Consider the following 17,649-nt stretch of genomic DNA (forward strand, 5'->3'; position numbering starts at 1 on the left):
ATAATTAAAGTTTACCTACATGTATGCCCAAGGGGACAGATAATTACATGTAGGGCACTGTCATACAAGTAGGGGAGACCAGGGTTATTTAGAACATGGGGTAAGTTGAAACATTGTTTTGTAAGTTTCTTCAACGCCTGTAAAATAAATTTATGCAATACTGCCCTCAATTTATTGCAATAGTAAATCAACACTTGTATTATTAATACATGTAGCAATAAATTGAGGGCAGTATTGCATAAATTTATTTTACAGGCTCTAAAGAATATACACTGTATATGCATGTACATCAGAGTGCAAACATGATTTCTATCAGATCTACAAAATAAAGCTGACCTTCATGTGAGCAACAAGCTGAATACTCCCTTGATGATGTCATTCACCAGTTGCCATGGTTACTCATTTGGAACAAAAAGAAATAGTATACCTAGAATTAGAAATCACCTTGACAAACCTTTGCTATTCTGTCAGTGCTTCACAACAAACAAGCAAAATTCCATTGAACTAGAGGCTGTGACTGTGTGATTGTGACATCATCATGCACCTTTATTTGCATGTACTTTTATTCCCACACACAATATTTTTGCCATAATTCATTATTATGTAAATGTACATCTACATGTACATTAGCATGTATTAAATACAATGTAGGTCAAGACAAAACTTGGGCTGATATTTGAGTATTTCATACAGTAATATCCAAACACCAAAATCATGCAAGGAGAACTTTATGAAATGTAAAATCAGGGACATTCTCTTTTGTTCAGATACTGTGAAAGTATTCATCTCTTTATACACATGAAATTATTTTATATTACAGGTACATGTAGAATGTATGTCAACATAAAAACATAAATGTACCAAATACTGTATGTTTAATGTATCAGAACAAGGCATTTTTTGCACAAGTACCCATGTACATGTAGTTTCCTCAAATCTTGGATGAAATGTTCATTTTCAATTAAAGAATGTATGAGTAGAGGTCACTGAAGTTAAAAAGATATCAATTTCAAAATAAAAGAAAGAAAAAAAGATATTAATTTCATGAGGGCAGTATTTCTGATCAATGTAATGCTAAATCAATATAAACAGATACAAGTTCAAAAATATCCATGTCATTAAAAATCAAAAGAGACGTCTGCAGTACAAATTGTATGATGTACATTACACATGGCCGTCACCAGGGGGTGCGAATGCACCCCCCTCCAGACCTTTTTCAATTTATTTTTTGGGGCCAAATTTCTTGTGACCAAAATGACCTTCGTGTTGGTAGTGAAACCCCCTCCCTCTTTTTTTTTGCTTGTCAAATTATTCAAACCAGTACACACTGCTAAAAAGTCGTTCCCAGGGCCACCAGCAGCACTGCCTGACATCGGATTTTGGTAATTCTCCCCCCCCCCCCCGCATTCCCGTCCCCTTGCAAAAGTGTACATGTAATTTTGAATGTAAAATACAAATGCCAATTAAATCATACAGTATACATGTACCTTCTTTTAATATCACAGCTCACAAGAAAGGAGTTTCCTACAGCTAAAAATCTACATGGTTACAAATAATTGAATCAGAACCAGCTACTTTGATTTTATGCCTCAAGAGAGTAGGCAGTAGGCAATGTCGCGATCTAATGAAATATATCAACAAAGGCTTTGGGCACTCATGCTTGCCATTCAATTTCAAACAATGGCAAAATGTCATATTTTCTTTGCACGTCATTATTTTCCTTCTTCGTTGATATACATGTAATTCTATTTCAATTCTAGTGGTTTCTTATTTCATAATTAAAAACCCTGCAATTTGGATGAAATATTTTTTATTTGTCATGTTATCTTACATTACTACAATACACAACTAAACAAATCCTGAAATCATATTTTAGATGTAGATAGTCTTAAGAAGCTCTTTTAAAATGAAATTTCAGATTATTTTTTTAAAGAAATATCTTTTGTGCATGATGTACATGTAGATGATGAATCAATTCTAACTACATGATAAACCATATAAAGCATGCATATACCTTTTATAACTTTAAAAAAAATATTGATATATTTTTACTTTGATGCATGTTTAAAGCTTGTGTATAGTTTTGGTAAATCCACCAAAATGCACCTATCACTATTCCAATTCATTGCTAGCTAATATGAATGGATATGCCCTATAACAGTTATGATGTGGAGGATATGAAATGAAAATGTGTTTTACAGGATAAATTTTGCGATTTTACATGGAAATTTAACTTGATCGGGTCACCCGATCAAATTAAAATATCTGTGTGTTTTTGTCTTTCAATTAAATCCTATTCCAAATCATGGAATGGGCTGAAACTTTCAAGATATGTTCTTTGTCTGTAACTTTTGGATATCTAATCACTAAATTTATAAGATAAGTGCTTGAATGCCCATTTTTTTAAATTTAAAACAAGCATCGCCGAGAGAGGGCGCTATATATCCAAGATTTGAATATTTGAAATTTTCTCAGAGAAGTGCAGTTGGAAAAATATCTAACGGTCTCTACGCTTCAGTAAGACTGTCATATTAGATGATAATCGATTATCAATCACATTATTGACCCTTTACCAAAGCTATACACAGGCTTTAACAGAAATAAACTAGAAAGTAACTTTGCAAGATCCATAAATGAGGTTTCTACATGTATGATGAGCATTATAATAAAAACCAATGAAACAAACGTTGCACTATACCGTTAAATTGCATTGCATAATCTGTATCCTATTACAGTGTATACAAGTGCACTACTGGTTTATCTTTGAGGATAATGCAACAAAAAGGCCACAAGTGAGAGAATATGAATTATCAGCATCAAATATTTGATCCTACATTGCATTGCAAACTGGTGAATTTACACACTTTCTACTGCACTGAATACACATCTTTGCAAGAAAGCCTGAAAAGAAATACATAATGCATATCACACTGGAATATTGTGTAGGCAGGAACAATTGTAGACTCAGCAGATTGACAGAGATTGTTTCCCTTTTTCTTTAATAACTATTAGAAAAAAATTCCTTTGATATACATGTATGTAAACCCAAAGCGAGAGAAAATGTAATTGTAAATCATTACCCTTTTCCCCACAAGCAGTTCTGTAAATCATGTCTTTTGATAAATATCATACATGTAAACTGATAAGACATTGAGCTGTCACCCTGCTAAAATTAAGCATTTTTAATTTACTTCTTCATCAACATCATAGTTACTTATTTAGGTAGTACAGCAAGGACTAAATTACTTGCTGATTGTTCATAAAATGGCATAAGGTCATCAATACCCAAGCCCATAATTATTACCAGACAAGCATATTCCCATAATGATCTTCATGTATGTATGCCATGTGTATGATATCAACTGTGCCAGGTTATGCCATGCACACAAATTTAGCTGTGCTAGCACCCAATGTTATTTCATGATCATTGCATTCTGCATTTTAAATGTCAAGATGAAATTAGCGAGGTGATGATGACTTTATAAGCTTTTAGGGTGAATTCTCCCTGGTATTAGCCAAAGTGGTTGTATGTTCATGTTTAAAATTATTGTGCCATATACACACACATGAATAAATCAATAATCCTTCTGATTCAAACAACAGGGTTATTGACAGAGCACTTAATTAAAATTATTAACCAGTAGTTAAAAATATAGCTAGTGATGTAATAATTGGATGTACTGTGTGCCTTCATAGAGACTACAGATATTAATGAACCTGTTTTCTTAAATCAAAAGACCCTTTCAATGCATGATATCTAATTTTTTAATTTCAATTTTTATTGTGGGCTTAAGGCCTGGTCACACCGCCCAAGCGTTGTTGGAGCGGTCGTGGAGCGGAGAGAAAAAAATCATCACCGCTCGCTACCGTTCACCATTTTCAATTCCGATTGATTTTATTTTGTTTTTTATTTTTTCCCCAATTTTGTGAGCGAAATTCGACATTCTCTCCCTACCGCTCAAACAACGCTCGGGCGGTGTGACCAGGCTTTTACTTTATAAAACCCTATATATGTCAATTTAAGAGGCTTGTGGAAACATGCACATGTCAAGTACAAGTTTCTGTATGAAAATCTTCATGTACAGGCCGACATTTTTTCATATTTCTAAATTCGACTAAATAAAACATGCTTCATTATTAGCACCACATGCGAAACAGAAATCAAAAGTTGTAGATTTTTACAGTCAAATAATGTTTAATATTCATGATCTAATAAAATATTTTTCTAATTCTCTGAATTTACAGAGTGTATCTAAAACATAAATACTTATTTTACAAACATAATGAAACCTACATACGTACAGGTAAAGTTAAAGTTGTCTGTGAAACAATGAATAATGTATTAAATCTGATGTTTGATCTAAATGATCAAATTTTGATAAATGATTTTGAAAGACACAAAAATGAATAATGAATGAATTTAGGAATAAACTTAGCTATAGAGGAATCAGACATGAAAGCAAGAAAAATATTAGTAACAAAACAAAGCAGCATAGAAAAAAACACAATATTGAATAAAACATGAATAACACAGTAATACACACAATTCCATATTCCTGTATATTTTGGGGCCCTTAACTTCTTTTTTGTAAAGCAAAATGTTATTCAAATTTAACGAGCCATATTAAAAGGCATGTACAGTATAATTCATCATAAATGAACTTAAAATATCATGAATTAACTAATTTCTTTAATTGTACACAGTGATTACAGTGCTTGAGGTTATTTACTATATTTGTGAATATTCATCAAAGGGGAATATGAAACACATCATAAACATGAATGCAACTTTCCCATGCATTCATTTCAAACTGAACAAAAATAAATATGGCTTTTAGGGGCCTGGATAAAATCAGGGAAGGGGTTAGTCTGCAGGCACAGACCCTGATTGAAACTTTGATCAACAAGTGTGTCTCCATGCACAGACTAGTATACATACAAAACTTGCGTTTCAATTCCTGAGCGAGAGGGCCTTCAGTACACAAGGCATGAGTAGGCTGCACATTCAGACCCTGAACTCGAGTGAAGGGTTTGCACAGCAGACTAGAAGGGGGTAATATGACACGAATCCTTTTGGTGAGACAGAGCAATGTGTAGTTTTTATTTGCAGGTGATGAATTAAAATGAGTTGAACATTTAATTGAAGGTGCAGGTGATTGTCCATGCAGTTTAGAAGGCCACTCAATATCAATCACACATTCTGAAAGCCGAGTATTTCATAAATCAATTTCTATACATGTATGATCTTCGCAATCCAGCACACACGTGTGAATTACATATTGAACTACATGATTGATAGAGAAAATGATGATCGAATGAGATACATGATTTTTAAATATTTTTTCAAAGTACTGTACATGTAGAGATGATACAGTTGCAAATTTATGTTTACTGCCATTATATTTGAGTTCCCTTTCAACAGAATGCATTTTGAAAACAAATATCTACTGTACATTCATGTACATGTACATGTACTTGCACAACACACAATAAACTAATGAATACACATGTACACATTTTTGTACGTTAAGGATACCAATTCTGGATTCATAAAGAAGGTATTATAACTATGATTTGAACTATATGAATACAAATTTGAATTTGAGGGCTTTTTGTGCCAAAAAAGATCATTTTATGAAATACAAAACTCTGCAGACTCAATGGTAGGAATGTTGAAGAATCAATGGTAGGAATGTTGAAGAATCAACTAAATCGTTTCATGAATTGATAAATGCATGAATTTTCATTTTACTTTCAACGTGGTTGAATGGTATCAGGTTCCAAAGAAAATATAAATATGGCTGTCAAATGAGCTAGGGTGTACACAATGTACAGTACTTGTCAGCAGAAAAGCAATGGACCCTTTAATATGCTTTTAGACTACATGTACTTGCTATACCATGTACATATATGTGCATTTTATTATTTTCTTTGGCAGGGTGAGAAAATTGTTTATTTCACCAAATTGCTGGAAACTTCACATAAGATCATGTATGTAAATGTAAAAGCCTATTCTGGTTTATTTTTGGATTTGCATACATTCAGCTTTTTTATGTTGATAAATTTAATTGCATAATAATGAAAACCCTTGACTTAGTTCGATGTGGGATGAATTACTTCCTAAACACCCTTTTCAACCATGTAAATTGGTCAACACATAAAAACTATATAAGAACATGGACCTATTACGAATAGGTCCATGATAAGAATGACAATGCACTGACTTTTTTCTGCTCTGTTTGAAATCATTGTTTGGTCTCTGATTTCAATTATGTAATATGGTCAACGAGTTCAAGCAATGCTGAACAGCAACTATTTTGCTAAGCAAGCACAGTCCTATAAAAAGGGGCCCTACAGAAGCATGTCAAATCAAGAAGTCAAGAGGCAGCAAATCTTATGGCACAAATTCTAGTGGTGTACTGGTATGCAATCAGAAAAGAACGTCAGGGCCTAGCCTTACGAAGAGTTGTGATTGATCCAATCAACCACAACTATGGACAGCCGGCAACGTCAACATCTAAAATGCAAATATGTTCAAAATATTTACAAGGTACATGTACATGTACAGGTATGATGTACAGTATATTCATACACTTATCGTTCTCTTGAAGATTCAGATTGATTTTCTTTGTTTATTCAGGAGATCGTGCAAATTTCTTGTAGAAAAATGGATGGATTTCCGTAGAATTATTAAAGATTGATTGGATCCATCGTAACTCTTTGTAAGACGGGCCCCAGAAAATCAGAATTACTCTGAATACTTCTAGATACTGTACATGTACGTTTCACTGAGGAAGTACAGTACCTGTACTCACTTGTTGACCTGATAACTGATATGTGACGAGACTGACTAATAAAAAAAGTATTTAATGTTTTGGCCAGTGATTAATAACATGAAACAAATAATTACTTTAAACACCACTATTTATATGCATCATTACCTTATATGAATGAAGTTCAAATTGAAAGAGGAAGTCTTGTCTATTCTGGCATAAAATTGGTTTTGATAATTGCAGAAACATAAAAATTTGAAAATTGTTGAAAGTAAACGTATATAAATTAATGGAAGTTTATTTTTAAATTGCAAATATGTTGGTGTACAACTGTACAGGCCATGTAACCACAATAATTTATATCCCCAATGGATACAGTAATTGGAGTACATGATTTGTACATTTATGTAATTATATGCTTTGTTCAAACTTCATTAATTTTATCATATACAAATTTCTCTGATTTTCCTTCAGAATCTGTACAGATATGCTTCAAAGCTTACATTTTCCCTTTATGATCATAAATAGCATTCTTACATGTACAGTAGTGTTGTCAATTTGAAACACTGTATAACACTACATGATATACAGTTTACATGTATAATGCAGGGTACTACAAGTATAATATTCCTAAATGCCTGAAAAATACTATTATTCAGAATTCTATTAAAAGGATTTCCATTATCAAACAGGTGCCCAATCTCAGTTCTGTTGCAATTTCTTAGATTTACAGTTGTCAGCTTGACATGACAACCGTGTATACATGTAAATCAGTGAGGTACCATCCGCTATATTAGGTTCTAATATCAGTGAATGTTTTCAAGAACTTTGCGGGTATTGGAAATTGTGGGACTCCCTCCATGCAATTTCAGCTCCACAAGTCGATGTACATCTCTATGATTATCAAATTTAAAGCAGTGGGATGTTAGTAGAGTAATAAGGTTCAAAGTCTAAATTCCAAAAGCATTACACCCACTGCAGATTAGTAGTCTCAAGCCAAAACTTAATCTAGCCTTCGAAACCTTATTCATACGGCACACTATCCAATTAACGCAGAGATTTAAGGTTGAAGTTCAACATTTCATGCTCACCTAGTACAGTACAGTACTTGCAGGCAATATACCGGTACGGTGCACTGCACGGCAAACGATGGATGGAAAATGTTTTGGTTAGATGTACATGTTTCTAGAGGATAAACAGTGATGACAAACTACATGTACATGTACTGAGACATATCATAATTATTTAATACACATCATTGGTAATGAAAATTTGATTTGGTAATGCCCAAAGATTAAGTACTGGAAAAGTTGCAAAACATGTCAAGGACTTTTTGAGATACAATTAAAATCTATGATGAAAAATTCAAATACAGAGTACACCGTAATGGCAAGCTAAAACCTGCTGCCTGAATTTTTATGGCAAAAATTCATACATAAACAAGTATTACAAGAATTGTGACCAAACAATTGAATACATGGATGGAGGAAGTGTTAATGATATTATAAATGGATGATATATTTGACTCCACAAACTCGGCTCAACTGCATTACCGTAACATACTTTGCCACCACATACAAATTTAACCTCCAGAGAATCATTACTTTTTTAATTAACTGTCAAGCAAAGTTATGTAGTTTTTCAAAATACATTTAAAAAAATGTATTTTTAATTTTTCATACCAGACAAATTTTAAGTAATATGAGTATGACCATGATTCAGGTAAAAAGGAGGTAACAAGTATTAAGGGTCGACAGTACTTTGCTCAAAACATACTGATTTTCTTGAAACTCTTTAATGGAAATGTACAGTGTTTTAATGACAAAGTCTGAATATTTGTTCTTCATACGCCGATTGCCTCATCAAAGAAATCTGTAAACATTTCACTGTTCATGTAGTTTGGGTGTGTGTGTTATTTATACATGTATAGATTTTTATCTCTTGATAAAAAAGAGACAACATAAAATGAATTGTGATTTTTTTGGTGATAATTGGGTAGGTTAATATCATTTCAGCCCCACTCTAGTCCCTTTACATCAATAAGCATGATCCATGTACATGTGAATGAAAGGACTTGCCTCTACAATGAATATCCAGATTAAAGGAGAATGAAACCCTTGTCAGAGCAAGTTTTTAGCTTACAAGTGTGGAAGCAGAAAAATCAAGGAATAATATAAAGATCAATGAAAATTTAACAGTCAAAAGTTATGAACACTTGACTGTTAAGATCAATATAAATGCTGCATGGAGATACTCCTCATGGCCATGTATTAAAAAAATAAGTGAATTTACAAATGTACAGTACCAGTCAGCAATCTTTGAGTACACGCGGTCACGCGGCGAGCCATTTCCGGCCGTCGCAGCGTATTGACACTCGAATGTCACGCTAGAGCACACTCTGTCATGTACATGTATGGTTGGACCTACCCCTTTAATATCGACCACTTAATTTTGCGAAAATATTAATCAGTTTAAGCTAGTTTTCATCTCATTTGTGCAGAAAATTGAGCAGATCAGAATCCCATGTTTAGATTGACGCCATCAAAAGTTGAGGAAAGACAAGAAATCGTGGGAGTGTTTCACAAACCATCTTGCCAGTGAATTATGTTCACTGACAAATTTACTCTGGGCCAATCAGATGCAAGAATTTCAGCTTTTATGTAGATAATCACTGACTACTTGGTTTTTTTTTATGAAATGCACCCCATATCTGCGCACATGATGAGTAAATTTGAAAAAAATATATATATGATTGGTGGCATGGAACGCATATTTATCCATAAATTTCAATATTAAAAGCTTCTGAATACATACTATAATAAAAAATGAGGTTTAAAAATGTCAAGGCTTAATAACTAACAAATGGCAACATTACTATACAAGACACTTGATATGCACAATAATGCATCATAGGCATTTTACATAACAGATTCTAGGCACAAGTGTACAGAGGCACTACAGTAGCTGTAAAGTGCAAATATGATTTGAGATCGAAGACAACTGCTGACCAGTGCACATACATGTATTAAAAGCATTGGTCATAGGGACCAAAATAAATGATATATTTTCTTGAACATAACCTAGAATATTCAGAGTTTGGCAGATCTACATTTAATATTATTTATTTTAATGTGATACATATAGGAGTACTATGATACAACATACTGACAACATGGGAGATGTGCACATTTTAAAATCTTGTTCAAATCTCATCTTTTTATTCATCCATGATAAAAGCATTCAAATTTTAATTGCAGATTAAAATATGTATGGCAATGGATAGATCAACCCACAAGTCAACATCACTGCATTATCATCCAATCAATTTCTTTTGCAATAACTTTGAATATCTGTCAGGAAATACATTAGATTACGGTAATTTGGCTGCACTGCCTTCATATACCAAATTGAAAAATGCACAGGCCTGCACGTTGACAAGTTGGGCGCCATTTTAAATATACACCTACTTCACTACAAAGCATGGGAGATGGTGGAAATATTACCTTCCTTAGAAAGCTTCGTCAAATTCTACTAAGTTGCTGGCAGGATCTTTGAGCCTTTTGTCCTTTGCATCTTTGATGAATCCCCAGACCTCGAAGACAAATGCTTCCGGGAATCCAAACAGATCAAAGTTCTCGTTGAAGGCCGTCATGAACTCTACAAAGTCAGTCTTCCCCTTGAACATGTCCACTATCGATGCAGCTATTAGAAAATCATGACAAGAATGAATTAGTTTTCATTTTTGTTTTAAACAAAGGATCGATCTGTGCATTTCTTTATTCATGCAACATCTAGTTGTGTGTATGGATGAATGGACAAGTCTCTGGATTATGACTTAAACCAGTTTAACGAGGCAAAGCGGTCTTAAAAACCATGACGCAAGGTGGATTCCCACTCAAAACTTGCTTCCAAGATCACTTCAAGCATTCCCATTACTACATGTTAGAAACTGGTTTCCAATAAACTGGTTTAATAAAGTAGATGAGAACAGGGTCATTGTCACAACAAAATGCAGATACTGTTGATTACACTCTTAGATACAGTGTAACTCCCATTCCTTGTATCAAACACATTTATTCTCATCTAACTTTGTCAAAGTTCTGTTAACTCTGAACATTCTACAGGTCCCAATCCACAAATCCAACAGAGTTGTTTTTCTCTGACATAAACATAATGAAAAATATTGGTGAATTAGAAAGTTATAATTTTTTTTTTGGACGTCACATGCGAGAAGCTTCGCATGTGCTGTGAATTTCAGTGAAATGACATTTTCTAAAAAAAATGAAAATGGATTTTATTGTACCTTTTGTATATCAACAGAAAAATTATTTCACACCTGCTCCTGAAAGAAGAAAAATTTTAGTCATCAATATCATGAACCATTATAAATTTGAAATTTATGCATTTCATATTACATATGGGGCAGCTGCTCATATATAATGTCACAAATCTAAAACTTGAAATTCTAATAACTTTCTTAATCTTTAATGGATTTTCCTCAAACCTTCATCATTTATTTTTTAATGATTTTTTCATGCCATTTTTACAATAAACTTTTCGTCAGGTTGAACTTTCCCTTTAAATTAATTTATTTACCTAGGTCCAGATCTCTGATTCCCATGTAACTCTCAAGACAGTCATCTACTTTCCCCACTGCCAGCTGCTCATATTCACCAGGCTATAAGAAAAACAGAAAATTGAATTATTTTTCATCAAGTGACAATTCGTTTTATCAAAGTGTTTAATAGTTCTGTTAGAATTATTCTGTTTTCATTTACATGTAGACAAAAATTTAATTGAACGTGCTACAAAAGCCATACTTGAGTTGTTGTTGTTGCTAATATTCAATTCTAAAACAATTACAGGCAATTTCAATACCATTGTATATCATTTGATTATCTGTGTTTATGTTTGAACAATTTTTGAACCATAATTAGTAAACTGTTGTTTGACCTCATGGTTACGACAATTTGATTTTTATCAATAATCCATCCATCTACATGTATTTATCTATGTCTGTCTGTCTCTATCTATCTATCTATCTATCCGCCTGTCTGTCTACATCTATCTATTGAAAGGTAATAGATAATGGAAGGACTTTACATTGCCAAACAAGGAACCAAAATAGTTCAGTTGGTACATGTACATGTAGGTCATTGGTCACACAAGCCAGGGTCATTGGTTCAAATCCAAGATGGGGCAAAACAGTTTTCTCATATTTATTTCTAGCAATTTTGACATACCTCCCCCCCCCTCGCCCACATTGCCAGAAGAATTAAGAATTGTGAATATAGAAAAATGAAAACACAATTTACCAATTTTTCAACAGTAGCGGGTCCTTTGCTATGTAATCTCAATGTGGCTTTTCCTGTACCTATGTTGTTGTTGGTTGCCATTGACGACACTTTACTACCACGTGGTCCAATTTCATCTGAAAAGAAATTAACAAAATACAGATAATGTATACAATGAATCTTGCCGATCTCATGATGAGCAACATTTTACAATTTCTTAGAAATACAATTCCTACTGTACTATTTCTTAACAGTCTATTCAAGAAAATGCATGATTGGAACTTTTTTTACTAGCCTTTTGTTTTTCAAATTGGCAACAGTGTGCTCGTTTTACTGCTGAATATGTCTTATTAAACTGATGTACATAGTACATTTGCATTTCGTACCTTAAACAATCGAAAAAAGACATATCTTTAAATATGGCATTGGCATCTACATTGCCAACTTAACAATTTCTTACTGGATACAGTAATACATTGCAAAGGAAATTTCATTCTTTCTGTTCAGGTACTTCGTAAGATTTTAGCACTCTTCCTCAAAATACATGTATATTTTGCTACATGTACAAAAAAAATGTTTTCACTCTGTCTTGGATGGATATTATACACAACAACTTTTACAACCAGTCAGGGAAGAGAACTGACGAGTAGTGGCAAATTGATCTTTCCTGTACTACCATGCCCACAGAAATGGGCTGTCAGAATACATTAGGGTGATCATCTAAGTGAAACACCAAGATAAAGATTGCACTGACACATTGTATTCTTAGAGGGTGATACAGCAGCGTTGCTCAAGAGTTTTAAATAAGGACCCCACCAGAAAATGAGCATACATGTATTTAAAGTGTGCAAGTTCTGCATGTATAGGTATTCAGTTGGGAATTCAGGTGATAAAATAACAAATTCACTAGAGTCTGTTTTTCTGGGCTCGCCGGACACTGTAGTGTTATCTACATTCAATACTCAGAATGAGGGAGTGCAATTTGCAGACATGCCAACCTTCTACAAAAAAAAAGTATTCTTAGAAGGAAAAAAAGTACCGGTATATTTTGACAATTTAGTGTTTTTTAAAAATTTGTCTCAATGGAACAATCGCCGGCCTCTTGTAGTGAGATCGGAGAAAAAAAACATATGAAATAACTCTCCTTGAAAACTTAATAATTCACTATTTTATACATGTGCTCGTAGGCAAGAATTTACTTTTTCTTTTTCCTTTGTTTTTTTCAAGTTACTGAAAAGTAACAAATCATACAAAAAAAAGTATTGCCATATTCATAGTGAAAAGGAGGAACAAATACTCTAAAAAGGGAACGGATGGCGTGTCTAATTTTGTGGTGGGGTTCGCTAACTTTTGAGCACAACTGTACATGCACAGGTATGGTGAATAGAAGTTTAAACCGAAATGTAGTTGTGGTAATCTAATCCTCCAATCCAATCAAAAGATCATTTGATAAAGCAATCTAAAATCAAGGTGCATTGTAGTCTTACCAAAAAACAACAATTTTGATTTTACTAAAAACATCCCATCTTTAAAATCCAGAGGTTTCAACTTTAATTGCTAATCTGCATACTCACTAAATGCTTTATGTGGTCTGATAAGTTTCATTGTGAATTCCTCTCCTATTGGCAAGTCCTTTAGCGCCCTTGCAACTTCGTAATGCCGGCAACCAATCATTTCAGTAGAGTTTATTTTCACTATGTGATCCCCAACCTCGACGTAACCGTTCTTCTCCATCGTGGACCCCTCTTTGATTCTCTTTACAAAGGCATATCCAGCACCGTTATCTGTGATTGTCAGGCCAAGAGCCGCTTCTATTTTATTGACCGCGATTTCAAACTTCTGCCCTTTGATGTGTGCGTATATTGAATCGGAGAGACCAATCTGTCCACCTAACAATTTTTCCATGTCAATCTTGAATGTGTTGAGTGTACAAAAGAGGATCTGCATAAGGAGAAGGGATAATAATCAAGATGAAAGAAATGGTGATATTGTGATACCAGTGGAACAATTCAATTAAATTACATACTACAAACATAAGATACAACACAACTGCTCTGAGTGTATGATGAGGAACCAAAGCTATGCATTTTATATACATGTATTTTGGTCAAATTTTTAAAGTTCAACTTGTAAACAACCAGAAGTTCACTGTCCCAGAAGAAAAATTACAAAATCAACAATAGTCACTGGAACAGGAATACATGTACACCATGCTGTCAATTCCGGCTACTGATTATTTGCTACCATGTCCTGGGCTCCGTAACACAAAGGTTTCCGATGAATAACAAATATGAAAGAACACTTCTCATTGGTTCCTGGTCAGTATTTCGCGACAAATGCGCGTGTAACATTGATCTTGATTGGTCAGTTCATTTAGCGATTGATCGCTAATCTTTGTGTTACGGAGCCCAGGAGTTCATACTGTACATGTCCTGGGGGTGGGTGGCACTTCAATTGATGAGTGGATACCAGGCCCAAACAATATTAGAGTGTGATTTGAGCAAGGTGTGGGAGGTGGGGCAGTACTAAACCCAATGTAAGTAAAAGTAAAGTCAACATCCGTGACATAGTCTAACAATTAGAATATCGCTGGACTTGTTTAGGGGGGTCAATTCAGGGAATATTTGCCAAGGGTACCGTTTGTTTCCAATACTTGTTAAGGGTTGGTTTTCACATGCCAGATACTTGTTAAGGGGTGCATTTTCAGTATGGAAATACTTGTTTAGGGTGCTTTTCGAAACCCCATGGTCGCGCCTGGTATCCACTCGTCAATGGAAGTGCCCCCCCCCCATGATAATATGAGTAATTTTAATACAATACCATACACATGTATGTAATACTCGTATATTCTAATTATTCTAATTCATCAACCCCAAGCAATGTTCCACCCGTTACCCTTGCCCTTATGATTAGGCCTACATATTTTGTTTTCTGTTGTTCTTTCTTTTTCTGTTGCCAAATATTGTTTAATAGATAATCCATGTTCCCTGATGAGTGGCATGCCACTTCCAGCAGATAAAACATTGTAAATATTTGTTTTTCTGGTTAATTTTCACCAAGGTTGAATTGCTTTCAATCTACATGTACCCTTATTTACATATAGTTAAGTTATGTAGACATACAATTTTGTCAATTTTCTAACTTCTAACTTGCACAATCATAGTTGGTATGGTAATTCAGTCTTTGGCTGCAAGGAACAGTTAACAAAAGACAGTTTATGACAACAGACCTTTTATTGCAATGCCTCATGGGATAAAGTTGACATTTGTTGCACATGCTTGTACAGACAGTTAAACAAAAAGAACAAAACAAGGTGCAAGTGCACCATCACACCTGATGATATTTTTTTAGGAAACTACTTTCATTTCAGTATTTATTTCCAATCTCATCGATTCTCAAACTGAACTTCAGCCACACTTTACTTTTGTTGATATGGACTGAAGTTATCTACCCAAAACAATTTTAAAAGTGTATTTCAGGACATAATCGAAATGATGGCAAAGGCAAATACTGCCTGAGAGTTTTAATAAAGTCCAGGGCGATGCCAAAATACAACCATTCCCAATGTGGCTAAAATTCAAGTTAAGGATTATTAGATATTTAAAAATGAATTTGGAAAAAAATTGAGGTGAAATTAATATTACTACATGTATGTAGTTTGCTAACATGCATTTTGGTGCAAAAATGCAATAGCGCTCCAAACAACGCCTACATTTATGCGGCATCTGACAGTAAAAGGGGGCCCACACAGCCAGGAGAAAAGGAAATTATTCTGTTTTGGGAAAAAAAGGAAAGGAAATTAACAAGTCAATAGTAAAAACTGACTACATGTAGTTTGCCGATTCAAAATAACAGGAGGCTACTAGAGAGTAAATATAGAGGGCGGCAGATGTCTGCTGCCTCTCTATATTGTGTCTCGTAGCTTAGCTACTTAGAAAGAGAACAAGATGGCCATGTACAGTGTAAACATCAGCAAGATTTTTCCCCGTCTTCTCATAATATTTTTCTTGTTTTTACTGAATATTTCTTTGAAAATAAAAATTGACATCGTATAATTGTCAGAAATTCAGTTTTAGCCCATTTACATGTGTATGATTTAGCACGAGGTCTAATACAGGGAAAGTAGAAATATTGGGGACGAAAATTGCAATGTTGACCGTGGTTTACACACATAAATGGGGCACAATCCCTGGCTTCGTGGTAAGTAAGCACATGTTACTTAGTGAATGATTTTTACTCTCTAGGAAGCCTGGCAATGACCACATGCATGAACACCTAAAAAAATAACTTAAGATTAGACACAAATTTATATTCCACAAAAAAAGTAGAAAGTTCCTTAGTATTAATATTGTTATAAGTGTGCCAAAAACCTACAGGCTGTAATAAAAATTTGAAAGCTAGGCCTAAATATATTTTCTTGTTATTCCACAATATTTTCTTGGAAAAAACTTCACCAGTCACTTCCACATTTTTATATTGAACAAAAAAATTATGCTCCATATTCTTAAAATATTAGGCCCTACCAACATACAATTTTCATAAAAATCTATTGTAAGTTAGCACGATAAGGTAGCATTTTCAGACATGAGTGAGACTGAGACTCTGAGAGTGAGAGCTCTTTTCCTTTCAATGGGAGTTGGTATGTTTGCTTTGATTATTTGTGTTTTCTCTTTCATGTCATTGTAAATATAAATGTGAAGACGTTCAAATAAAAATTCTAGGATTTCAAAATTGATATCCCTACTTTCATAAAAATTTTTTTTACCTCTGATGCTGGCATGGAAAATCCCTCTCCTATTTTTTCATAGAGTTCTTTTACATTAGTGAATCCTTCTACTTTGGCAGGTGGGCTCCCGTGAGCTAGAAATGCACTGAAAACAAGTCGTTGAGGTTTAGGAGGAGGGGCATGAGGAGCCGGATTCGTGGTTGGCTGTCTCGAAGGTGATGACTGCTGACCAGCAGCAGCATCGGCGGGTAGCGTCGGGAGAGCTCTGGACGATGGGTCGTCAGCGTACGGTGAATACGTCGGTGTATCATCACCGGCTCCATTATAATTTTGTGGGTTTGAAACAGGGTCCGCAAAACCACCGTTCTTTTTCTTGTCCCCCTTCTTCTTACTGAAAAACGGCATCTTGTATATTCCACATAAACTAGGTATATAAATTCCAAGATAAAACGTCCTCTCGTAAACTTTACTCGCTGTCAAATCCGATTTATTTTCCGGAAATTGGTGTCTGTCAGAGTCAGGAATATTGCCGATAAGGCCGAATAAATGAAGACGTGCAAATTGCACTGCGCAAGCGCCAAAGTTCTTATGGAGTTCATTTCAAACGCCCACTCCGATTGATCAACAGGTGAAATACCATTTGTATTAGTCAACCATTCTACAAGTCTAGATCTACGCCGTCCCTTTCTCCTTAAAAAGAAAATCACTTTTCTTCTCATAAGTATTATGGGGGCCGGGTTTTCGATAGATCTCTTCTAAATTAATATACTTTCATAAACGATTTTTATTTTTGTCATTTCAATCAAAAATCAAAAGATCTATCATAAGTTTGACAATTTTATTTTGCTATATCATT

General features: G+C 34.3%; 1 protein-coding gene across 1 annotated transcript; it reads right to left on the minus strand.

The window, feature by feature from the left end:
* Positions 1 to 8,463: 8,463 nt before the first annotated feature.
* LOC121423943 (PDZ domain-containing protein GIPC1-like) lies at positions 8,464 to 17,337 on the minus strand. Its single transcript, XM_041619493.1, has 5 exons — positions 16,833 to 17,337; positions 13,642 to 14,008; positions 12,089 to 12,204; positions 11,370 to 11,451; positions 8,464 to 10,475 (listed from the first exon to the last, which is right to left on the minus strand). Exons 1-5 carry the CDS (start codon positions 17,196 to 17,198, stop codon positions 10,282 to 10,284), a joined length of 1,125 nt encoding a protein of 374 aa, XP_041475427.1. The 5' UTR covers positions 17,199 to 17,337; the 3' UTR covers positions 8,464 to 10,281.
* Between the last annotated feature and the right edge of the window lie 312 nt (positions 17,338 to 17,649).

Source organism: Lytechinus variegatus, chromosome 11 (assembly GCF_018143015.1).
Source record: "Lytechinus variegatus isolate NC3 chromosome 11, Lvar_3.0, whole genome shotgun sequence".
Lineage (NCBI taxonomy): Eukaryota > Metazoa > Echinodermata > Echinoidea > Temnopleuroida > Toxopneustidae > Lytechinus > Lytechinus variegatus.